Consider the following 27,458-nt stretch of genomic DNA (forward strand, 5'->3'; position numbering starts at 1 on the left):
AAGATATAATAAAATCCTTGTTTTCAGCATTTTTTTTCCAGTCTCCTGGAGAACATGACACAACAGGAAAATTTACAAATTAAACATGAACCAGAGTATTTAATTCTTGATCCAGTTCTCTAAAGATTACAAATTAATAGAATAGTCAAATCAGCCTCTTCTCATCCCTCACAGGTCCCAAATTCTTCTCCCAAGTAATATACACGACTATACCTACACTTCAGATGCCAACTTGCACTGTGAACTTGCACTGTCATCAAAGCTTTGAACACGTATTTTCTCCCAGCTTCTACACGGAATTACAGAATGAATCAGAGACTGGATGTAGAAGACATCAGTCCAGGACAGCAGACAAGTCAAAATGACTTCTACTAAAACACTGTTTCTGTAAGATTCTAGCATACAACCAAACAGCATTCTCAACACATGACAGACATCTCAGTTACAGCTGAGTGCAGATGTGGCTCAACACTGGGTCAATGGCACCTTTACCAAAACCCACAGTATTAGCCCAGTGTTTTGTGTTCACCCATTAACATCCGTTAAAACATCCAGAATTCTATTGCCCATTTACTACTTTAAATCTTTTGTTATTCATTCTAATGTTTTTCTCTTCACTAACAAGGACAGAAGGCACCCAGAGCAAAAGGAACCTGCCAAACATCCTGAAAAAAAAATTAAAAATTTGAAAGTTGTACACCCTGTCACAGGACTATTGTCAGAAAAAAACAAACACATTAGTAGTTCCCACTTGGAAGTGTTCATTTGTCAACAACATGTTGTATGAAACTCCTTAATGGACTGGAAAAATAACCAATACAGAACAATTACAGCTCAGAAGCCTCATTTAGGTACTAGAAATTTTGATTTGGAAGTCTGAAGGGAAACAAAATACTTAACTTGCAAAGTTAACACTGAAAGCTAACCTAACAAAATCAAGAATGAAAAACCTGGCGACTTAAGTAACAGTTTTGAAGATTTAGCTCCATATTCTACTATTTAGGCTTTATACGGTCTTCAGCATACCTTGATGAGCATTACTTAATAATAATATGTTGAAGTAATGATGGCTATGCAACTCCTTTAGTAATTGAACATTTCATTGAAAAATTGAAGACATGCAGACCTAGAAAATTTAAAAATATCTTTCCAATTTTAACAGCATTCTGAGCTGCATTACAAACAGCATTGCCAGCAGGTTGAGGGAAGTGATCCTGCACCTCTGGCTCAGCCCTGGTCAGACACCTTGAGTGCTGGATCCAGTTCTGGGCCCCCCAGGACAAGAAGGATGTAGACATACCAGAGGGAGCCCAGTAAAGTGCCTCAAAGATAACAAAGGGGCTGGAGCATCTGACACACAAAGAAAGGTTGAGAAAGCTGCTTAGCCTGGGGAAGAGAAGGTTCAGAGGGATCTTACCCCAAAAGCCTGAAGAGGTGTGTGAAGAAGTCAGTCAGACTTTTTCCAGTGGTGCCCAGTGAAAGGGCAAGAGAGGGGCAATGGGCACAAATTGAAAAACAGGAAACTTCATTCAAACATAATAGAAAAACTTTTATGTTGTGAGAGTGGTCAAACAGGAGAATCTTGTTGCCCAGAGGGGTTGTGGATTCTTTTTTGGAGATATCCAAAGCCCAAGCAGAGACAACCCTGAGCAACATGCTCCTGCTGACTTTTTCATGTGCCACGATATGGAAACATCATAACGTAAATCCCATTAAGCTTCTAAAGTATATTAATGTATAAAAAAAACCACAAAAGGCTGCACATGGATTAGAAAAATCAGTTGACAAAAAACACTAGTTCTCATGAGGCTATCAGCTTTAGGTTATAAAATTTTAGTTTCAAGGGCTTTCAGATGCATTACTTGAAGTTTTCAAAATAATGGTATTAACAGAAGAGAGTTTCTGAAGTTTCATATTTCATAACCCATGCCTTCTTTTGTTTACCTGCTATGCATTTAGTGATGTTAGAGCAATTTTTGAATAAGTTTAAACTCATCACATGTTACTTGTAGTTGCTTTACAACTAATATAAATTACAAGGACCCTAACTGACAAAAGAAAACTTAAAAAATAAGATTTAAAAAGTTGCCACATCCCGAAATGTTGCCACAATGTTTGACGTTTTTGCTGTTTCTGGAATCTTATACAAAACTTAGTCTCTTTGTTACAGCTTTGACATATGATAGGAAGCTATTTTAATCTTGTCTCAAAGCAATCTGCAATCCCCAACCTGATTTTTAAAGTCTACTCTGAAGACCAAGCAAATTTAATGAAACAAAACCTACAACTTACCTTCCCAGTATTTCCAGTAATTCTGCTATGCCATTGTGATGTTCCGTTTCATAAATAAACCTAAATAAATGAAAAGTTTTACTCGGTTACTGCTGAAAAGAGATACAAATCTAACATCAAGATCTCCAGCTAACATTGCAAGTAGACTTGACCTCCTAGGTTTTAGTCAGTAAAAAGCATCAAGCAGCTTTCAACCTTCACACTTCCTTGCTCTTCTCTCCCACATTTAACAAAGCAGCATTCATTTGAGTTTTTTTCCAATACTCATATTCTAGACCATTGTAATAATGCAAGACTGAACACAGCAAATAATGCTTTAAATATTAAAATAACAGAAGAGCATCTGGCATAATCAAATGCCATGACTCAACCTTCTATAGTGCGTACAAGTACAAGGTGTTCAAACAGTTACTACTTATGGATCTAAAAAGCTCTTGGGGATTACAGACTTCTGTTCATACAAAAGGCTCTGTAATAAACAGAGGAAGTCAAATTTTCCTGAATTTTCTTTTGATAGACCACTGTAATTTACTAGACAATCACCTTGCCACCTTTCTTCTCAATTGCCCGAGTATAAATTTATGGTGACAGTTCCATGCACAACTGCAGGTACTTCGCAAACAGTTATAAAAATTTACAATTATGAGAAAATAATTCCACTCATTATTAAATATTTTTTTATTTGAAAATTTGTCATATACTGACATACTAACACCTACTTTTAATCCAAAATATTTGATAAAAGTTTTTTCTTCTTAAAGACCCTTTCTGCATAATGCAGGACAACAATTCCAGCCACAACTAAAGACAGTGGCATGAAAAGCTTTGGATTGAATTAGCATAAAGGTTTAATTTTTTTTTTAAAAAATATATTTTTACATTGAGAAAAATATAAAAGATGAATGTACTATCAGGACAGAATTCATGCAATTCTGGTCAGTGACTACAATAAAAATAAAGACCACATGTTTATTAAGAAAGCACAGCAACAAACTGATGGCTTGCTGCAGAAAGTATATGAAAAGAAAATATTTTGAAAAATTTTACACATACTTTAAGAGCTTATCATGCATAATCCACTAATTCAAGACAGAAATTGAAACAGCTTCTCATATCCAGTAACACTAGTTTGTATCTGAAGGCAAAATTTTTCAACTTCTACCTCCTAAATATTAACAACTAAGTGAGGTTTTTTTGTTGGTTGTCATTCCCCCCTCTCCCAGCTTGGTAGAGAAGGGTAGCCTCTACAGTGCAAATTATATAATCTCCCATACACATTACACATGAATAACATTTTTATACAAACTATTAAAAAGTTGATCTAACGAACAGAACATTTCTTAGTCTTTCACAAGCCCTGTACCAGGACTATCTTTACTTGAAGACTTTGCTTCCATTGTCTGCAAACATGAAGTGCAAGATGTGGCATGGAGATGTCTTTTTGCAAGCATTCAGAGGTGTTGTTGCACCATCTGGTTCAGGCATTTTACAAAAATAATGCATTCTGGAAATAAATTAATAAATATGTGTGGCAAGGAAGAAAATGTAAATCTTTGTTTTAAAAATACACCTGTACTTTTTCCTTAGTATGCACAGGCTCTTGACATGCCCAGTCATGAGTAGTTGTCTGCAAGACAGCAAAGTCTTACTTATTATTTTAAAGCAGCCTCTCTGTATCTCTTTTAAAGGCTTACTTGTTACCAAGTAAGCTCCCTCTACAGCTGCTACTGCTGGGTCCCATTCATGACACAGCACCAAGTATGTGGCAGCTTTTTACTGTTTTCTTAAAGGGGTAACATCATACATTCACTCTGGGATGAAAACAACAGAGGCAGAGGAAAAGGGAAGCATGACGGAACGAGTGTAAAACTGATAACACAACATAATTATTTGCAGAAAAAAGAAGCATGTCAAAGTTAAAACGTTCACATTTGACATAATGGCAGTAAAAACACACTTCTAAAGACCTTTGATATTACTGTTGATTAATTTTTCATCTTCACATTTTTTCTGTATTTGGGATTGTACTACAGTTCATTCTATGGCAATTAAAAAAAATACTTCACAAGCCATAATGGGTATATCTCAGCTCTGAGGAGAAAAAAAAAAAAAAAAAGGTAGTACAGTGTTCCTTCAAGCCAATTCCAGTCAGTTCATTTGAGCCCAACTTCTGCACTAGGAAGAACTATGCTTTACTATGGCACCACGTTAACAAACATATGACTACGCAATAAGAAAAAAGCCCTCACAGACAAGAGATACCAAACTACCCACTGAATTAACATATGAACTCAAATTTCAGCTGCCCAATTTATGCTGCGTGCAAGACTTCCCTAATTTAAATCTCTCCGACTGGTCTTAGTTGTTAGGTGTAGCAATATTTGGTATAAACTTATGAAGAATTTTAAAAATTGTTAGGAGTGTCTTGAGAGTATTTTTTGTTGTATGCCTGATCACATGCACCATAACACAAACATACTGACATACCTATAAAATATATTATTAATTTGTTTCCGGATGTAAGCTCTTAGGCCTAAGAATTTCCCATATATTCTGTGAAGAGTTGTTTTAAGAAAATCTCTTTCACGAGGATCTTCACTGTCAAAGAGCTCTAAAAGCTGCAAAGAGGGAAAAGAAGAGATGCACTTTACTTGAATCTAATGCATTGTAAATATAATTTAGACCTTGAAGTTAAAAATTTTTTTTTTTACCTCACCTGTAATACAAACTTCTGATCAATATATTTCTTAGCTATATTAGGTTGAAAATCAGGAGATTCTAAAAATCTTAAGAAAAATTCATAAACAAGCTGGAAAAAAAACCAACAAAAAATAGTATTAGTCTTTTAAACAAGGAACCATTTTATAAGCAGTACATTACCAAAATTACTAATTGGTTGCCAGAATTGCACTGGTTTTATCTCTCTTTCTCTACCACACCATTACAGCTTTGCTCTTGCTCTCCTGACAAAGTACAAGAACTTAAGGTTCCTTAAACTGCACTGAAATTCTTCTGAGCTCCATCACTAAATTTTACTTAAATGACATACAATCATCTATTATTCATCATGCCCAGCAGTACGTGTTTTGAAAAGTCTCTGTTCTCCTCCATTTGTCATAGCACCTCTGAACATTAGAGCTGTGCCACAACCAGATCAAAGCATTCAGTGACAAATGGAAGCTCATTTAAAATCTCAGTAGTTACAGCTGTACCACAAGAATCAGCCTTTAACTCACATCATACTGACTTTTTTTAAAAAAGATGATCAGTTTAAATTCAAGAAATACTTTAAATATTGCAGAGAAGTGTAACTGACTTGATAAAATCATAACCTAGACAACTTTGAGTTAACAATGATTTAATGTCAAAATTCTGTTCTGACTACTGATGTCCTAGTCTTCACTAAATACCTGTAGATGAGGCCACGCAGCTTCCAAGGTTGGTTCATCTTCCTCCGGATCAAATTCTGCTCCCGTTGGGTTGGAAGATGGTGGTAATGTTCGAAACATATTAACTGCAAACTGAAATCATGTGTGCCTTTAAGAACTTTGAAACAAGTGAATGAGTAAGAAAAGACTTCAGAGAGTTTTGACTGAGAATTCTTCACACAAATTATCTTAGTTAATATTTACAAAAATACAAGCCACACAAGACAGTGGTTTAAGCAATGAAGCACATTCATTCTTCTTTAAAGATTTCTAACTTGGAGAATGCTTTTCTACATAGTACTCTGCAAAGCACAAACCTACTGTCAAGAATGTGTTTTCTGAGAATATTGCTCGTATTTCTTTACACACATTTTAAAAGCACAAGCAAATGTATATAAAACATATATATGTATATATAAAATGTTTGTGTAAACATTTTACATGGCCTTGCAACAATCTGCAAAAGTGGAAGTAAGAAGCAGAGATGCAAAACAAAGATCACTTGCTACTGTTCTTTGTAAAAGATTAGTTTTACTTCACAGTGTGGGTATGCACACAGGGAAACACTTCAAAACCAAATTCCTCCCTCCCCCTCTTAGTGGTTTTCTCTACAAACATGCCCATCTACCTGACATCATCATGGAGGAAGGAGAAATGTACACCCCGATCCATCACTTCATCTGAATTCTCAAACCCCTGAAAACCATTTAGCATCTTTGTGGAAGTGGAGCAGACTACAAAGATGAATTGCTTTTCAACTTGTTGATATATACACAGATAAATTATTTTTGTGTTTTCAAGTGCTAATCGAGATGCACATTCATACTATCTATGAACCAAAGTAGTACTTCTCACAAACCCCTTTAACATAAGAAGACTTTCAAAGTCCGTAATAAAGACAAAAACCCCATTCCCTGTCATATGGACAGAAAACTTTTTTACAAGGTCCTGGTCTAGGCAAAACAACTTCAACACTAAATGCACATACCTTGAGTTTTTTTTTTTAAATAAAAATATAAAATCATAAACAATCGCATCTAGATCAACTTATACAAGGCATATAATCACAAATGCAAGGCAAACCACATTTATTGGCTAAAAAAAAAAAAAAAGCTAAAAGCTTTACATGATTTTTGGGATAAATTTAGCATGCATTCTCAAGGATGTTACCTAGAATGGTGCAAAGACTGAAGAGGTCTGCAGCATCCAAAATTCTCTACTTGTACTGACAGCCAGCAAAACTAGCCAGCTTCTTTTTGGACAAGAATGGAACAACTAGTTAGTGATTCAAGTTGTTATTCTCACACCCTGAGGAGTTAATGGTTAAAACTTTACTGTGCAAGGTAAAGGGAATGGGTTTCTGTATATGCCAGTAAGAAAACCTGAAAAAACCTTTTTCTGTATATCCACGCCAGGTATGGCTGTCAGTACTGAAAATAGACTAGTTCCTCAATTAAACTTGTAATTCCGAGTATTAGGTAGGGCAGATGTTGATAGGAGACTACCAAATTGCTGAGCAAGTAGAAAAATGTAATCTATTTAATGGCCCATGTGCAACCAGTGGAGACTTTCTTGTTCTGTTTTGTTGCTTGCTCATTATCAAACCAGTACCAAGCAGTTTAAACTTATTTTTGTACAGAATTTAAAAAAGAAAGGAAAAAACCCCCAAGATCAGTTCAAATCAGTATATGGTCTCAAACCGCCTCCACTACTTGAAAATGATCCTTTGAGACAAACGCCTCAGTCTCTCAGCAGCTTGAACGTACTGCAGAAGCAACGAGAAGACTGCCAAAATAAAACCACAGTGGTGCACTGTCCTAACCCTTCAAAAGAAGTGATCTCCAAGCCTATTCCTTCTGTGCTTTATAAAAATACTGAGATATTTTCAAGTAAATTTTGGTAAACTTTTCCTCACAATGAGAATGGTGGCTATGCTGAATGGAGAGCTGTGCCCTGCACAAAACTGAATCGGCTGCAGCTGGCTGCATGGAGCTTCAGCATAAGGCACACACATACTCTGTCCTGAAGAGGTACCACCAGCACCAGCAGGAGTTAACCTACACACTGCTGTAACAGATTGGAGTTGTCTTTTTGCAAGCACTCAGAGGAAAATCTGAGAACGTGTTTCTTAAGTCTTGCAAAGTAAAAGAAAACAGGGCAGAGAAATTGATTTGCCAGGAACAAAAAAAATTCTTTGAAGGCGGCAACATCACCACGAGCAGCAGAACCAGTTACAGAGCCTTTTGAAGAATATCAGTACTTGGCTCAGCAAACATGCCAGTACAGGGCATTTCCAGGAGCAGCTGGGAGGGGGGAGTGGTGTAGGGTGGGGAATTACTCAATTTGAACTTGCACTGAACTGAATAGATTCAGAACACTTCATTAGCTGAAAGTTTCCTACGCTTTTAACAAGTGTCTAATACAGCTCAATTTAAAGGAAAAACAGTAAACCCTACAACTTTGAGTTTACTTATAATGTAGCTATTCAGAATGCAAGCTCTACTCCAATCACACATTCAAAATCTATTCTTCATTATACCAATTTCAGTCTTTATTACATTCAAATTCTACCAGAGACGGAATCATGCGCCATATACACATTTTTATTCTTTTCTCAGGTTTTACTGAGATTTTCTTTGGTTTGTTGGATGGTTTGTGTTTTTTTTTTTTGTCTTCTGTTTTTAAATAGCATCAAAGCTTTCTTGCTTATCATATGAAGGTTACTCCAAAGCTCTGACTAAGCTGCCTCAGATTAAAGAGGCTACTTTGCAGAGGAATGCATTCCACCCATCTTTGGTGGGATTCTGGGAAAAGCAACCAAATGCCACATTTCCTTCTTCACGTTCTGACTTCTCATTAAGACCTCCATTTGTAGTTTAAAATATCGCTGTAAATTACCTATTAATTGGCAGGACTAAAGGCTAAGGAGCATATGTCATATGTATGTGCTGTCCTGCCATCTCACATCTGACAGATGGCAGAGCAGACAGTGGGAGGCAGTATCAAACTGCATCAGCTAAATCTGCAAGACTTACGTCATACTCCCATGAAGGAGTTTTTCTTCAGAACATTCCTTCATTTCAGTAACTGAGGCACAGGTCTGATACAGACTTGAGACTGGCACATCAGAGTAATTACTATTTCAGAGAATTAATCTTTATGTTCCCCTTTTTAAGAACATGGACACTAAACAACTAACAACCTCCAACTTTTGCTTAAAAGAATATATTGAAAACTCAGAATAATCAATGGTCTTCTAAGAAAACAAACCCAGGAAAACTAGACTTGAAATTTAAAACTTGCTGATGTTGTTAAACAAAAGGATAATCAGCCTCTCCTAGATGAGAAAGTCTCAGACTCTCATTATAAAGAAGAAAAGTTGGGTCATGTAAAGTGTTAGGTACAATGTTCTATAATTTTTATTTTTGAGAATATCAAATGGGAAGAGTTAAAACCCAAATTCAGAATAATTTGTTCCATGAGGAATGGAACCAATGAAACCTGATTTCATCTGGTTTGTGTTTTATTACCTTGACCAATGAAATATAAAACTGCTTAAACCAAGGTGCAGTATTTGTCAGTGAAGACACAAACCTGAAATAGTTTTGTCCATAAAGCCCCTGAAATTTAGGAAAATTTAAAATGAATTATTAATACCAGTGAGACTGTGCTGGTTTTGACTGGGGCAGAGTTATTTTCTTCAGAGCAATTAGCATGGGGCTGTGTTTTGGGCTTTTGCTGGAAACTGTGTTGGTAACAGCGAGATGCTTCAGTTACTGCTGGGCTGCACTTACAGAGAGTCAAGGGCTTTTCTGCTTCTCACCCCAGCCACCAGCCAGGATGCTGGGGGTGCACAAGAAGGTGGGAGGGGACACAGCTGGGACAGCTAAGCTCAGCTGACCAAAGGGACACTCCATTCCATACGATGTCATGCTTAGCATGTAAAGCTGAGGGAAGGAGGAGGAAGGGGACGATGTTCATAGTGATGGTGTTTGTGTTCCCCAGTAAGCATTACCTGTGATGGAGCCCTGCTTTCCTGGAGATGGCCCCTACATCTGCCTGTGATGGCAATAAGTGAATGAATTCCTCATTTTGCTTTGCTTGCATGCACAGCTTTTGCTTTACCTATTAAACTGTCTTTGTCTCAACCCATGAATTTACTCACTTTTACCCTCCTGATTCTGACTGACCCTCCCCAGTCCCACCGTGGGGCAGTAAGTGAGCAGCTGTGTGGGGCTTAGCTGCTGATTGGGGTTAAACCATGACAAAGACCTTTACCTTTCTGTCCAACAGCTGATCATTTTCCTAGCAAAACTTAAGCACATCCCTTCCCCAGGCTCCTTCCCCTCCCTCCCAAGCCCCACCAAAACTGATGAAATTTGAGTCTTTTCAAAAACTACATATAGGTGCTACAATACTCCAAAGGACACCATTTAGGAGGATGGGAGAAGAAAAAAGGAAAAGCAAACAACCTGCATTTTTTCCACTTGACAGTTATGTTTGCTGTAATGGTAGTTACGCACCCCGATTTTCTGGTAGCCAATTTTGTATAACACTGGAGAATGTTTTCAAGCAAGTAGGCACCAGACACATTATTACACTTTTTTTCCCCTCTCCCTTCTGCTGAGCAGCCTGAGCAATGCCTGACACGAACAGCTCTGGATGACAAGCTACATAATCTGAAAGTCTGTGTCTTCTATAGTCACGTGAATAAACCCATCCTAATAGCTAAAGAGAGTCACAAGTATTAGACTTCTATTCACAGTACCATCTTATTCTAGACCAAAGATCAGAGAGAAAAAAAACAAAAACCACCAAACAACAAACCAAAACCCATACTTGCAAAATCCCCAAAACAAGAAAAGTCAACCTTCCATGGATATAACCAAGTATGCAATTTAATTATCATAATGCATGAAAAGTTGCAGTGAGAACTGCCTCAGTTGTTGACTGAAATTAGATCTGCTCCTATATATTATAATTTTAAAAATAGATCATATGCAACACAAAATCATTAGTTCACCATCCACCAGTCTTTCTGCATCAGTTAGAAATTATTCCGGGAGCTACAGAAGTCAGTATGCATATTTATATATTGTTTTGATCTATGTCTTTCTCAGAACACTACAACCTGGACCTCCACCTCCAGTACTGCTCCAGCCTCCTCTCAGCTCTCCTCAATACCCTCTGGCTGACTAGCTGAGGAAGTGAATATTCATCCTGATGCTCACTTTCACAGTCCTCTTCAAACAGATCTTGGCAAAGACACTGCCCATCTTTCCCCGAGGTGGAAAGCAGTATTAATTTGGGTCTGTATTCTACATAGCTAGCAATTCTCACAAAGTTCTACAAAACTAATATCCCAAGTGTCTCTGCTGCTGACTAACCAGTGCAAAACAATATTCCCGTAAGTGCTCCACCTTCTTCAAAAGCCAAACAAACATGTATTGTTTTCTAAATAAGAATCTGTTACAGATACTTTTGATCAAAACCCTTTGAGTTTGTAATTTATATTTACAATATTTATTCAAGATATTTGACTACATGTCAGAGTTCTGAGAAGAGATTATGTTCCTGCTCTGAGGCTAATCAATCCAATCTCACTATACTGTACCTAAGAAATTGAACTTTCTGTACAGGTGCTTAACAAAAACATTTCCTTTCCCATTACAAATTCACTTAGAAATGTAAATAGAATTAGAAGGACATGTCAGCTGGCTCTTTGAGAAAGCAAGCAAAGGAACTCTTACATCTACTCTTGAGAGCAGCATTAAATCCATTTTAGAAATTAATTTCACTCATATGTTTTGAAAAGGAGACTTACACTTAACATTAAATAATTTAACTAAGCCACTAGATTAATATATAGTTTAAAGATAAGACCTTAGTATAAACTAGCCCAGGATACTTGAAGCATAAAAAGAAGGATAAGGGTGGGGTGGAGAGACACAAGTGCTAGAATTAAAGGATAAAAAAACCACCAAGATGGTAGGGTAGATGTTTCTCTTGTCAGAGAAAATTTGAAGCTATGGAGAAGGAAACATTACTTATAACTACTGAACAGGTAACCTGTGCAATTCATTGCCCTGTTTGGCCTAAATAATACGTTAACAAAGCCAAATAAAAATCAGACACATATCACATGTATGAGACATACTCATACATAAATGAGTAACCTCCAAATTATGAACAAGAACAGAGTGGCACAGCAAAGTCCTAATTTCTGTGCCAACTACCAACTCCATAAACCTTCCAAACCAAGAACCACTCAAATCTGAGTATTTCTTGCTCATGCTCATAATTTTACTGGAAGCACTATTTCTTACTAATAAAATTTAGTGGTAGCAGCAGCACATAACTTTTGTATCTTTTGGAAGAGTCTGAAAGTACACAAAGATATTAGCTTTATTTTTCCTTAAAATCCACACAACTCAAATCTACTGCTGGAACTTAGCAAAAGTACACCTCAATCTACACATACATACCTAAAAGAAAGAAGCTGATGATACTACTGCAGGATGAACAGTTGTTTCGGAACAGATGACCAAAACAAAATTGTTCCATAGAAGTAATCTAGAAAAATTCTGATCTGAATTGAACCTCAAAATATTAGTCTAAGTATCTTCATTGACAGTGTCTATTGCAGTACTGTGTAAGTTGTATGCAAGGCAACCCCACACCCTGCAGATCCTTGCATATAAGAAACATTTTAAATTCACTGAAATAATTGTCAAATCTATGCTGCAAGCCCCAGCAAAACACTGGCAATTAAGATCGCAGCCACACCAAGATTTCTTGAATTGATGGAAGTGGAGAATTTATTACCATTAGTTGCACCTGAAAGGGAAGAAAATATCTGTTTTCTTCAGCCAAATGTATTCTGGCCATAACTATTTGATGGAGAAGGAAAATGCAGACATCAGGCAAACGTTATGAAATTATGGGCAGTTAAAGCTTCCTTCAGAGAAGCAAACACTAATGTCTAACATGCTCAAGAACTCATGATGAACTCAATTTTATTTAAATGAAGTCTCAGCAAGCTTATTCGCTTTCATTAGTGTTAAGTATTCAAAAATAACCAATCAATTAGAAGACAGATATAAATCAGCTATCAAGACATGGAAAAAGCCACGATCCCACATCTCCTCATTAATAATCCGCAATGCTTTGTGTACACGTTTGACATCTAGAGTTATACATAATCCTCACATACTCAGAAGTTCCCATGAAAGTAAGTACTGGATCAGTAAACACTTACAGCTGATTTAAATAACAAACAGTCCTCAGAATAATCAAAATCATTCATACTATAAATTCTTAGAATCTTTGAAGAAGCTTCAAAGTCTCTGATTTGTAGGTGGACCTCAAAATTTGACTCAGTCTCTATTTTCATTAAGATGCTCTGTTTTCCTATCCCCCTGAAAATTCACCCCAAGCTACGAAGTGTTGGGAAAAACCATCATGTCATTTGCGGTCAAGAGTTTCTTGTAAGCTTAGTAGTCAGGAAGTTCAAAAAATGCTTTCTGTTCTCAGCGTACTGCAGACAACAGCTACAGACCTCAACCCAACTGCTACCCCAGGCAACTGGTGTCTAGTGACCACAGTAAGAGCTGAAAGACTTAGTATCATAAGTCTACTCTAAAGGAGAAGGATAAGCACAAGAGAAAAATAAAGCAGGTCTAGCTGGCTTAGATTTGGAGAATGAGCAAGGAGAAACAACAAGCCTGAATGGTTCACATAGCTTATTAGAGCAGAACCTTCATCTGTCACCCTGTGTACTAAAGAAAGTCTGATTCTCATTCTCACCTCTGAATACAGAAGAAAATCAGTAGCTGGTACTGAATGGGATTATGCAAGATTAAGTGTCAAGTTTACAGAGGTGATCTTCTAAACCGTTTTTCAGATTTTCAGTTTTGCAATCTACATGTTTAACAGCTAGGTACATTTAACCCTCCTCCCTATTTTTATAAACACCTATTCAAAAAAACATTTTTGTGGAAAAAAAGCCACACTTTTTTTTAAAATATGAGATTTCATTTTTACCAGCTTAAACCCTAATGTACTCCTGTTCATGTATGTGTCTAATTTCTGTCTTAAAGAAGAATCAATACCGGCAATGAGATTTAAAAACGCTGTTAATATTACCATTTTGCAGGCGTACAAACACATTTGATCCTTTCTCAAGATTTAGGTACGATTTCTTAAAATAAACTGATAGAGCTGAACAAGCAACTGTGAATGGGAAAAAAAAAAAATCAAAACAGTTGTCATTGTTAAGTCACTTACCATATGTACTACTTCAGGGTAAATAGGTTCTGTAATCACATTGCGATTGTGTGTGATATATTCTACCATTTCACTTAAAGCTGCTCGTTTTACTTCCTTCCACTTTAGGTCACTTAGTGGATCAGAAACAAAGTCAAAAAGTACACAACATTGTCGTAACTTCTGGATAAATAGCTTTTCTTGATCAGCAGGAGGAACATCTGAAAAGTGAAAATAATTGGTTATAAATTATATTGTAGTGGACTTAACTCTTCCCACGACACAGGCATAGCAGCGTGTAAGACTATAAGCAAACCTTTCTGAAATCTTCAAACAACTTTTAGGACTATTAACCCCAGAAAAACACACTGTATGATTTAACAAAATTGCAACCATGATGCATACTTGCCTTTGCCAGAAATAGTTACTGTATGGAAAAAAACCACATGCTTGAAAAAAATGCCTCAAGGAACTTCCCCAACAGTTCAGTGTCTCTAGAAAGTATTATGCCACATTTGCAGAAATATTTTGGTTTTATGAGAGATAAATGGATGGATCTTCAGTTTCAGCACTAGATTTAAGCCAGAGCCACTTTTGAAACCAGGGAGCTGCCACCTCACAAAGATAATTTTTATATCAAGTGCTTCCTAAGACGAAACAGGCTACAGCAACCACATCCAGGCAGAGAACAACTATTCAGTATTTTTTTCAAACTTCAAAAAACCCCCAAAAAACATCCTGGAGAAAAATTCTTATTTAAAGAAACTGGAGCAATGCACTTAGGATCTTCAGCTACTCGGTCAATTTACAAAACTATTTTGCGTTCTTGCTGCACATGTACAGGACTTGCATTATCAATCTACTTAAGCACTTTCAGGAGTCTGGTTAACTGTGGTTACAGTAAAAATTAAACCACACTAGCCTTCTAGAAAAGGCCATCCTTAATCATCAAGATGAATATAAGGTATGAAAAAAAATTAACAGTAAATTTTAAAAGGTTCTGAGTAAACACCTCGTTTGATATTTACTCATTGTTTAATCACTCATATGCAGCTGATAAGGAGTTATTCTGATTTGTCTCATCTATGACACCTATTAAAAATACTTCACAGGCTTTGGAGACCAGACTCCCTCATCTGCAATAATAAAACCAAAAAAGTAAAAAGAAAAGAATATTTGTATTCTTTTTGTAACACTCTATAATTTATTATCTGTATTGCTGTTATACAGATACATAACCTTTTAAGAGAAAGGTTGTCCTGCCTTATACAGTCTTTGTGCAGTGGTATTTTTATTGTTTGACTAGGTTATTAAAACATAAAATTTGGTTTTATCTCCCAATTTTCACTTCCTGTGCTTTACACCTTAACCTTCACTGCTGATCCTCCATAATAAATTATTTAATGCTTGCATGTAAAGCAAAATTAGACTGCACAGTTCAAACTTCATATGGAGAACTGATAAGCAAGTAAGCAAGCAGTACTTTTGCCATCAGTATTTTCCAAAATAATTAACCTTCAAAAAAATTACAGATCTACTCACATCGGCATAAAGCCACCAACTATAATGTGAAACGAATATAATCCCAAATCACAGAGTCTAAATATAGATGCAGAAGTTTGTTTTGGTTGCCCTAGGTAAATCCGCTTTGGCAGGGGGGTTGGACTAGATGATCTCCAGAGGTCCCTTCCAACCCTTACCATTCTGTGATGTTAAGAAAAAACTAACACTAGATTGTGGTTTATCAACATTCATATGTTGACAAAGCACACCTCCTGTGGCTAAGATGTCAACAGTTACAGAACAGAAGTTATGCCTTTTAAATTCTAAAGAGCTTTAGCCTTAATGCCACAAAATTCTGCATTGCTTTAATTTTCTTTTAAGTTATCCCATGAACAGTTAATTAAGATGACTAACACATGTAAAATTACAGGCCGTCATACAGAGCAAAAATTTTCAGGATGAGGACCTTAACTTTCAATACTTAGGAAACACTGAAGTAACTGGCCAGAGGTGAAGAAAGCAGCACTCTTTTCTCAGCAGTAAAAATTCATGTCCAATTAAAATGGCCACCAGAATACAGCACTAAGCTTAAGACAAGAAATGTGAACACATCACAGAAACTCTGATTAAGGTAACACTGTAAAACATTTTATTTCTGGATAATTTTTTACTGTTAGATATGAACTGCTAAGACATTAACAGCATGTTAAATGACAGAGCTAGAGTGGATTGCCTTTGTAAATAATTCTGCAGTTTACTCTCACTTCTTCCAGTTCCTTAGAGAATCATAATATTTTCTTAAACACAAGCTGCAAGAGCTCCCACCAAACAAAGCCTTTCAAATGGTACTACTGAATGCAAGCACACACCACCTAATGCATACATGTACAACCTCATAAACTGCATGTCTGGCAGATATTTACAGTCCAGTTAGTTATTTAAATACAACAAGTTGCTTTCCTTTAAGTGCCTGACAAGCTTCTCCTGCAGATAAAAAAAGTTGAAGTAGGTCCTCTAACCCAAGAGAAGTTGCTTTCAAAAGTACTTTTGTTATAATAAACCTGGAGGACATATTTGACTTAAAACCATTGGCAATTATTTTTAGTTACATAGTCTGAATTGCTCTGAAGATTAATTCCAGGAAAAAAAAAAACCACAAAACTGTGTTGCAATAGTCCTGAAGACCATATAGAATAAAAATGTAATGCACATGCAAGAAACCATAAACTGTTACAGACTTCAGTGTCAACAGGACGCCTGGGATAGTGAAGACTTCAAGAACTCGTAGGTGTTAAATGACAGGTGTCCCTAAATGAAGCAATGACATTCTGGCAAATAAACCAAAATTTCTGTCCACTGTTGTGAACAAACTGAAGTTCCTTTAATCCACACAAATTTTGTATCTGAATACACATGCGTTTGTGTATCTGGATTAAAACCTAAAGTAATGAATAATTTCTGCTGGAATTTGAGTAGTTTGCATACTGAAAACCAGCCAAATTTATTACCTGAATGTAGAAAATCTCAGACATACGATGTAGTTGGAGCATGTTTAAACCTAAAGCATAACGACACAATTTCACACAGGGATACTGTGCTATGAATGCACACTCCAAAAAATTCAAAACCTAAATGAAGACTATGGTAATACAAGCAATGGACAGTGATTTATTGTGCACTAACCTGAAAGGTGAGGAGCATTAAAGCTCTAATTACTACTAATCTTGGAAGTTAAAGACTGACAACTAAGAGGGTCAAGAGAAACTCTCATCAAGGTGAACCATCTTCCATGTCATTTATTCTGAAGTGGCTTAACTGTTTTAAGTACCTCAGTCATCCTTGTATTCTAGTGGAAAGAGATTCCCCCTTTATACAGATTGAGAACCTCACATATTTCTAAGGAACTCTGTTTTGTTTGGTTGTTTTTCTCCCCCTCCCCCCTGCTTTAGCAGTATTCATCAACAGCTTTCAAGCATCTGTATTTCAAATCTCATGTGGTACTTGTCTGGAGTACTTCCCATCAAATCAAGGTCATCCCTGCTTTCAAGGCCTGAAAGGGTGATTTCAGTATCATAGGAAATAGAAGGTGGCTAAGAAACTGACTTGAGTGGACCATCATAATTTTTGCACAAAGAATGTATGTGCACCTGCAGAACAACTCCGAGATGCCTCAAAGAGTCATTTACCCTCAGCCACACACCATGAACTATTTGGTTATGTTCTTTCAGTTAGCTGCATGGTGACTTCTACATTCCCTTCCACTTCAATCAAGTGATAATCCCTGACTTCCAATTGCTGAAGTTAACTGATGTTATTTGAAGAGAGTGCCATGAGGTAGAGGTTTCCATAACTGAGCAATTCTGGTGCTCATATCCTCAATGACCATGGGAACATCGTGTTATTCAAGAAGCTACTCCTTACAATTATTCCAAGCCTGATATTTGGAGGTATTCACTGAGCAATATTTTTTTTTAAAAAAAACAAAACACACCCACACCTTCCCCAATTAAAAAAAAACACACACAAAAAAAACCCCACCACACACAAAAACCCCCAAAACACACACACCACTACCACGCCTCCTCCATTTGCTAGCCACTATTTCTATAATTCTCACAATTTGTTTTTTTAACAGTAGCACCAGTGTAATCTTAAGACTCTTTATTCAATCCAACCACTTCTAACTTTAAGTTTCTGGTCTTCTACTGGAAAAGAAGCATTGTTTTTCAAAATCACTAAGAATCTCAGTCTTATCTTTGGATGTAATGTCCAGCAATTCCCGACAGATTTACACAAATATTGTAATGAGATATTTTATGCCTAAATCAGCATTATTCACTCTATTGTCCTTTTTGTAAGAGAAAAATACATTAGAAAAAGTATCAAAAAAAGGTAGGTACTATGATAGCAAGGTAATCTTGTGGGCCTGAGGAATCAGCTTGTCGTCTTGTTCAGATTTTTCAGTCTCTCTCCTTCCAATTCCAGGATAACAGTTAGATACAACTTACACAACCAACCTACAGAAATGCAAGCTGTACCCCAAACAGTACTGATACAGAATTAACTATACAATTTTAAAACTGTCAACATCATCTCTGACTGTGGTCTTGCCACATGAACTGGCTGATGAGTAAAAAAGAGTAAAAAAATGTTTCTTTCCACAGTATAATTGATACCAGCTGTACTTCTTTTACCAGACTACCTATACTGTCTCACCCTGTGAAAGGCAGCATCTTCAGTCCACATCTCAGTTTGAAACAGCCAGGGGAAGACCAGGTACTCAGCTTCTCACTGCCTTAGCAGAGCACAGACCATTGGTTGTAAAAGCTATAATTTAAATGGTCAACTCTGTATGAAAACCAATTGCTTGGAAGCTTCGGGTATGTCTTCAGCTGTTCTTACTGCAAGTTAAAGGTAAGTGAGTTCACTGGAAATAAACTGGTCACACTGGCAACTGTCCTCCCTCCACCCTTGCTTGCTTCTAAGTCAGGATGTGGCATCATTCTGCACCCAGGAGCTACCAACAGTTTACAGCACTCTGAGAAACCACCGTGGGTTGTCTGGTTTTCTTTAAGGTACAATATTAAATAAAGAACTAAAACACAGTTACATTCTAACAAATCAAGACTTCCTCAGTCTTCGTATTAAAACAAATTTTACCTACTTTAGGAAAATTATAAATAGAAAAAGTAAAGCACTAGAAAACATAAGTTCAGTTTTTAAGTGCCTGGACATATGTTCAATATTGAGTGGTACACGAGTATTTGTGCACTGTAGGACTATAGGGAACGTACTATTATCTGGATAACATTTTTTATGTTCCTTCTAATGAAAATATAGATTTTTAGCTTTGTATTGTAATTGTGTCATCACTAGGTACTGATGTGTGATCCATATCCTATCTTCCATAGAAGCCCATTTTTCTGTGACAACAGTGTAATATAATAGCTGCAGAATGGAGGACAAAAGGCAAGGCAGGATAAGTAGGTGACACAGATGTCACACAAATCAGCTATTTTCTAGTACAGACTGGAACTGAAATAAAGGTAGAAGTATAACATTTTTACTTTGTGTCCTGACAGGAAGAACAGTTGATACAATTTCTACCACAAAACACAATTTGCGGTCAGTAGAACTCACTATGTTACATCATTCTGAAAGCAGAAAACAAGAGACATGGTTGATAGTTGCAGAAAATACATACAGAAGATAAAATTAATCTGTTGTGTGAGCACCTTCTTGCTCACATAGAAAGGCTCAGCAGAGCCTTTTGTTCAGCTGACAGTTCCCTCTTTCATTAGAAGAAAAATAGCTCTTTCTTCTTTAAAACTACCAGATACCCATAGGTACCAATCAGACTGTGTACACACCCATCAGCAATAAAAGTTCCTCATTTTAAATGGGTAGCTAGACAAACACAGAGGTTTATGCCAAAGAATACACAGACCATCACACAGAGGAACACGTGCAAAACCAAGGTCATAGAAAAAAAGACTAACTGAATAACACAGGCTAACAGTATCTGCTTTCTTATAGTCATTGGTGTAGAATGAAGTCTGAGCACGTAAGGTGAGTCCTGCTTGCAAGGAGATGATACATCTTATGAAACATCGCTGCAAACCTTCTAAAGGGCTACAGTTTTTAATGATACGGGAAACCAACATTTGACTGTCAACTAAGGTGCCACCCAGAACGTAACATCAAGTACGTTGATTACACAGCCCCTTTTGCTGGTCAGAAGCAATTATTAGCGTATTTCGCATTTGATGTCCACAGGAAAAGCAAGTGGTGCTTTAGGGAAGCTTTGTAGTTTGTCCTATGTAATCGTACTTCAACAAGAGAGGTCCAGCATCTTGAGATGTTCTCAAACATTTAATTTGAGAGTAGTGTGGCAGTATTTTTTCAAAGAGTAAGCAGAGTTCAGTATCTTGAGTAAGAGAAATGAAGAATTGCCAGATGTGAAAGCAGAGGGACTACACTGTACAGGGAAAAGGAAACAAATGCTAAAACAAGGGTTTCCTGCAATTCACACTTTCCAGAACTAGTGATCAAGCACTTAAAAAGAGAAGAGCCTAAGACACTCACAGAAAACTAGGAAGATTACAAAAGCTTGTCTAACACTTCATAAAATTCCATTGAAAATATTCACCTTATTTTGAAATGGTTAAGTTACTATTCTGAGCCAAAGCAAGGGATACTTTATGGATTACATAACAATTCTTTAATTGCATTTGTTTGACAAACTCATTACAGTTTTCACACATAATGACAACAGTTAACACTGCTGAGATGTGACACCCTCCCAGTTAAAGGTATTCTATCATAATGCATGATATTGGAAATAAGGGGGTGGCATGGGGAAAAAAATATTCCAATTCATGCATGGAAAAAAATAATTAAGGCTATTACTTCTAGCAGAAATTTAAAACAAACTTGAGAAATACAAGAAAGTACTATAATTACATCAACAAGCAATACATTTTACACTGTTACTAGCAACTCTGGGAGTGGGAGTTTGGCTGCAGAACTCAAAGCAGGCAAGATATTGTATGCATACACTGGACTAAAAAACACATAAAACATACTGCTGGTAATATACTTTCATTTGGAACATTGCTGATCCTCTACAAGCATTTGCTTTGCCAAAAGACACGCTTAAAACAAACAAAATGACCACAGTGACCAAAGCCACATGAACACTCATGAAAAACAGAGCGTTTGTATTAGACTCAAGACATATAAACATTTTAAAGTGGCACACAAGATGAACAAACTTCTGCTCTTTATCTCACTATTGAAGATAAAGGGATGTGCATGTAAGCTATGTGAAGGGTCATAAAAGAACGCAGGCTTACTCCAAAAGAACTGAGCTGTAAGTTTAACATACTTCTTTAATTACCAGGTATGATACCTGTAAACATTCCCACAAAGTAGTTTAACTGTTGTGGGTTGTTTTTTTTTTTTTTTTTGTTTGTATTTTGAACACTTAAAACATTTCCTGCCAGAGACAGGACAGTAAAGATTAGAGGAGCTTTCAGGCTGAACTACAACAGCAAAACTCACAATTCTCAAACAACTCGTGTTCAATAATTTAAAATATTTTACAGGTAAGTAGAGCTTCTGTAAGAATTACAAGAAAACACTTACCATTCCAACCAGCAATGACACCAGGAAAGCTGTTTTGTTCAAGGCCAGTTAGAAGGTGAGCTGAGCACTGCAGGCAGAGGCAGAAGGGAACATACCCATCTCAAGGAGTACTTGTGCAGCAGACTGAAACTTCCAAAACCCGACGCCTGCACCAGCTGCCTTCACGCCTCACCAGGACACTCAGTAGCAGCCCAGGCATTCGGGTGCAGGTGGGGGGCAGGGGGAAAAGAATGAGAACCAGCCGTAATTACAGGCTATCTCCTCTCCTTTGCTTTCAAGGAACTGCACTGCTGCCAGAAAACACCTTTTGGTTGTTTTCACATAACAGGATTTTCTAATTGGAAATACAAGCTGCTTTTAATTTCCTTCCTATCAGAGAAACTGAACTGTTTTGAACTGCTGCTGTTTCACATGCAGTAAGGCACATGGAAAAGACTGGCACCCAAAATATGAGAAGTACTTCCCCATATATTGACAAAAAATAAGTTTTACAAACACTTAAGATCACGCATATGCAGCGCATTTACTACCTGTAAGTCAAAAGTGAGTTGCATATAACTTTATTTTCAAGTAGATCAAATTTGTAGACATTCAGGTACTCCAGTGGTTTTAAAGAAGTTTTATTTCCAGAAAACAAGCTGTGGTTAGTAGTGAACATTCAAGCTTTATTATGTCAATAAAGCAACAGCATTGATATTACTTTTATGCTGATCTGCAGTCTGGATCTAGCCATAACTTCACCTGAGATAAAGAAGTTATCTCACCTATGACAGTGTATGGAACTAGTCTTAATCACAACACAGAAGTGGGGAGGGTGTAGGCAGGAGCAATGTTGGAATTCATTAAGCAGAAAAGCACACAACATTTAAATTTTTCAGTTTCTACGTAAAGAAATCTCTTGGCTAAATTTTCATTCAAGTAAGAAGCTTTTAATTGAGTATGAGACTTCTAAAGCAATATATTCTTTAATGGAAAAAATAAAAAAAGTCTCTTAGAATCAAATCAAACAGAAAAACACCACCACCCAAAAAAATCCGCAGCTTATGAGTCTGGAAGGAATGAGAAGCACATGTTTTGTCAGTCTTTGAGTGAAGCTCAAAACAGGTGCTGCACAACACTAATCCCCTCTGAAAGCTGCAGTCCTTCAAGAATCCAGTGCTGAAGGCTATTGCTGGCAGCAGCTACCTCCTAACTACAAGATCAAGTTGTGGTTTTGAGGACACAAAAACCAAGTAATGACATTTAATTGTCAAAGATTGAAGGTGGTGGATTTTAAGGGAGTGATTGGTAGTGAAGTAGAAAAAAGCCTGCTCTCATTTTGTACTATTTGGCATAATTTCTTCACACTAAACAGTTGGAGGCACTGAAATTACTTCCAGTATCACCTTTTCCAGGTGTACATCACAATCCTAATGATGATAAAAATAGATCAACAGTGAATATAATCTGTGCAGCTAATTATCTAATGTCGTTTCAAAACTGGGCCAACACCACCCTGCACCTAAGCTCTTGCTTTATGAAGAATTTTCTTAGAAGCCATAGGAAATTTTTTAGAGCCTTGAAGAATATATTGGTAATAATTTAAGAAAAATAGGATTTTTAAACTGTATTAAAATGTTTATAAATATAAAGGAGGAGTTAAAGTGATAACTGCATAAATACTTTAAAGGCAATGTACCATGAAGAGTAAAACAGGAATGCTTATACAGGAAATAACAAGTCAAACAAGCTGAAATTGGCTTGACATAATGAAATAATTCCACCTGAAAACTAGGGAGAAAAATGACAGGGAGCATCATCAAGTATACAACAGAAGAAAAAACTGACTTAACAAGAGAACGGAAAATCCAAATAGATAAAGAACTCTCAAGTAGAGCTTTTTGGCATACAGAGTTAATGACAGCAAACCTCATTTTTACACACAAAGCACTTACTACAAACCTAAGAGAAAAATCCTCAGTTTTCTAGCCCTTACAGTGTAGGCATAAACCCAAACTTCTTATGCAACATCATCGCTTGCATTTGAAAACTTTAAAATTATTTTTTAATACCTATAACAGTCTCTCTGAAGAAATATAGCACTACTGTGGTGAGACCAGGCTTTGGTTACATCACAGAACATAATTCAGGTTCATGTTGTAATTCAGAAGAAGATTTATATTAAGTAAACTGAAGAAACTCATGAACCACTGAATAAATTCTGCCACTTTGGACACTTGGTCAAAATACATATCAGCTAATCAAGCCTAACTATCTGCTATGAGCAGAAGTGACCTTGCCTGAAACACACCCAAACTCCACACACCAACCTCTAATTCTAGTCATAGACTGCTCAGAAGTCTGGGTAACTTGCCAACGAATGTCACCTGTCACACATCTACAATAAATATAATTCAAGTAACAACCAACCACCAAAACATGAAATGCCTTGGTTACTTCTGCTGAGAAGTCCCAGGCCGCTCCCTCCTCTCCTCACACCCGCACGTGCACCGAACCCGGGGGCCACTCTCACTTCCTATCCGACGCTTCCCAAGGACAAAGCAGGTGAATGTAATAGTGGCCTTTAGAAATAATTACTACAGATACAACAAGAATTCACTGAAGAATGCTGGGTCATGTGTTGGCATAGAAAGCAAGGCAGCAACACATTGGAAAGCCTGAAGAAAAAGCCTCCCCTTAGTCCTACATAGTCAAGTGTTTCACACCCTAACGCAACCTAAACCAAACACCCAGCTCCCACACAAGAACTCTGGTTAAGGTGCGCTTTCCAGCTTCTCTGAAGATGACATTTATTTCTGAATTAACAAACACTCCCATAACCCTTCCTTGATGACAACATTGAATCAGCTCTCTAAATTCTGCACTCTTCAAAATTAGAAATAGGATGGGGAATGGGGTAAGTCTCTGAAACAGTATTCATAGGAGAAGCTTTAACATCTCTTGAGCTGAGATGCAAACTAAGGTCCTCAATGGCTCATCTATTAGAATCATCTCAAATTACCATACAAGATTAGAACTTTCAGTAGTCATTACAATGTATGCAAAAGCATCACCCAATACCATTAAGACAGCAATTCCTATCCTACGGGAGGGTTTTCGTTTGGGGTTTGATTTTCTGTTTGTTTTGGACTTTTGTTTTTAGGGGGGTGGGCAAGAGGAGTTAGGTGCTTGGGGGTTTTTTATTCCCTGAAAAATCCTGCTTTCAAATTCAGTGCATAACTTTTTTTGGCATAAACAACACTTCCTTAGTCCCACATGTATGTGAAATTCAGGCACCTCACATGATACAAAACAGGGGAAAGAAACGGTCAAGCATTATATCAACAATATTTTGGCAAGAAGAGCTGTCCAAAGAAAGGTAATTAAGCTGGTGAAGAGTCTAGAGAACAAGTGTTACGAGGAGCAGCTGAGGGGCCTGGGGTTGTTTAGTCCAGAGAAAAGGAGGCTCAGGGGAGACTTTCTTGCTCTCTACAACTACCTCAAAGGAGCTTTTAGAGGTGGGGGTTGGTCTCTTCTCCCAAGTAACCAGTGATAGAACAGGAGGAAATAGCCTCATGATGCACCAGGGGAGATTTAGGTTGGATATTAGGAAAAACTTCTTCACCAAAATGGTTATCAAGCACTGGAACAAGTTGCCCAAGGAAGTGGTGGAATTACCACCCTGGGATGTATTTAGAAGATGTGTAGATAAGGTGGCTTAGGGACATGGTTTAGGTGTGGACTTGGTAGTGCTAGGTTAACGGTTGGACTCAATCTTAAAGGTCTTTCCCAACCAAAGTGAATCTATAATTCTATGAAAAAGAAAGAATTTTAGAGCTAGGTCAGTAACTTGCTCAGCAGCTGATCCTGGACACGTCAAATGTCAACAACAATGACTTCAAATGCTAACAGCAATTACCAGCAATTCTCTAATAGGAAATAAAAATTTTTCAGCATGGGAAGTCTTGACTTGAATATAGTTGAAAACCAGCTATGCCCACTTCAAAATGTACTGAAGTATGTGCTTTCAACAGAAGCATATCCTAAGAGAATTAAAGACTCAATATATCTGCATATTTTGTCAAGAATTAAGTGCTTAGTAATCTTCCATTTATCTCAAAAATCATTCCTGCACAATCCAGCACTGTTTTCCTCATATCATATTCATCTGAAAACATGCACATTTCCTTCAAGCAGATGTCTTCAGTCTCTGGTCAAATTGATCCTCAGCCTCACAAAGGAATTCTAGTAAGAACAGAGAGCGCACCTATTAGCAACAGTGTCCCTAACAGAGTCTGTTGCTCAGCTGCCAAAGAAGCTGACATACGGCTGATCATTTGCACCAAATTTCCATCCCTCTCACACAGCAGAAAGAGTGGAGAATTTCATTACTTAATATATTTAAATCGGAACCTCCAACAAATCCGTAAATTTACAAGGCACAAACAAGTTGTGTGGCTTTATCAGCTAGGAATACAAGACTGACCCACTACTGCATGTCCAGAAGCCTTGGACAGGTTTAGACATCACACTCCCAGCACAGCTCCCCCCAAATTAAAAAATTAATTTTATTTACAAAATTCTTTTTAAACAGAAGATTTAGATGTGTAAGGAATGCAATTTATTTCAGTGTCTCCCATTTAAAACTAAGCTGTGGGATTCTTTATCCCTTAAGCTACATTAATGAATACTGAGTTTCCAATAAGAGGGAACGAGAAAAGTCATGTAGTGCCCAAAATTATATGCTCAAAATTTTACTTTAAAGAGGGTGTGTTTATTCTGATTCAGAGGTCAGTAAGATCTTAATTTCCTACTGGGACAAGAATAACACAGAAGTTTTTATAGCATGCAAGTAGCTTTAAAATATAGTCCTCAAAAACCCCCTGTGCACCTATTTTTAGATTTTAAGATACTTTGCATAGAAGATTAGACATAACAGGAATGAAAGATACACAAATATTCTGGGAAGAGGCTAGAAAAAAAGATTCTGGTTTTAAGACTAGTTACAGCTTGTTTGGAAAATATTTTTGTAGAAAAACTTATTACACCCAAGGGACAGACAACACATTTTTTCCCTTGAACTGCTGATGGGGTTTCAAGCTTTGATCAATTTTGTTCAGGTTTTCTTTCCAGCAGGGCTTGAATGAACATAGGAGATCTCTGAAACACCACTGACATTGTTATGCTTTCCCTTTCAATACAAAAGATAGACAAGAATTTAGTTCTAGAGGCTGTTTGAAGCCACAAAGCTAGTAGCTAGCACCCAAAAAATGCACATTAAAAATAAACCACAAAACTCCTCAAAAGGAAAAAGTTTCAAACTAGTAGACTGCTACAAATAACTAGGAGAGTCCTTAATGAGGGTTTTTTTACTTGTCTTTTGCATCTTTTATATTTCATTTCACTTTTTTCTGTGTAACTTATAAAAAAAACATTTACTTCGTAAATTTCAATCATCAATAACAAGAGCGATTATGAAAATTGACATAAAACTGTCACTTCCACTACAGATAACAATCCAGAGTCAGACTGCACCCCTCATTTTGACTGCATTTGAAAAAGAAAACTTAATTGGCAAGCTACAGCAGAAACAGCACTGCATGATTTGTATGTGCACTAAGTGGAATTGATTAAAAGAAGTGCAGATGTGGCTTTAAAAGATGATGCACTCAGAACATCATTTAACTCAGGTTTGTCATTTGAGACAAGTATGTGGGCAGAAGCCAAGCATTAGCTTTTAGGTGTTTACCTCTGGCATAAAGAACATAAAACACCCTCCATCAGAGGGACATCTTGTCTGCATGTGATGTAAATATTCCTGTATCTATTAAGCATTGCTGGCGC

General features: G+C 37.0%; 1 protein-coding gene across 2 annotated transcripts in view; it reads right to left on the minus strand.

The window, feature by feature from the left end:
- PPP2R5C (protein phosphatase 2, regulatory subunit B', gamma) overlaps nt 1–27,458 on the minus strand; it is a 53,042-nt gene that overhangs the window by 16,761 nt on the left and 8,823 nt on the right. For both annotated transcript variants that reach the window (XM_008946048.1, XM_008946049.1), the window contains exons 2-6: nt 14,007–14,206; nt 5,703–5,813; nt 5,009–5,101; nt 4,780–4,910; nt 2,293–2,352 (exon numbers count right to left, since the gene is read on the minus strand). In XM_008946048.1, coding sequence (XP_008944296.1) covers nt 2,293–2,352; nt 4,780–4,910; nt 5,009–5,101; nt 5,703–5,813; nt 14,007–14,206 — 595 coding nt within the window. The remainder of the gene's footprint in view (nt 1–2,292; nt 2,353–4,779; nt 4,911–5,008; nt 5,102–5,702; nt 5,814–14,006; nt 14,207–27,458) is intronic.

The sequence above is a fragment of the Merops nubicus genome, unplaced genomic scaffold, assembly GCF_000691845.1.
Source record: "Merops nubicus isolate BGI_N331 unplaced genomic scaffold, ASM69184v1 scaffold17998, whole genome shotgun sequence".
NCBI classification, from domain to species: Eukaryota; Metazoa; Chordata; class Aves; order Coraciiformes; family Meropidae; genus Merops; species Merops nubicus.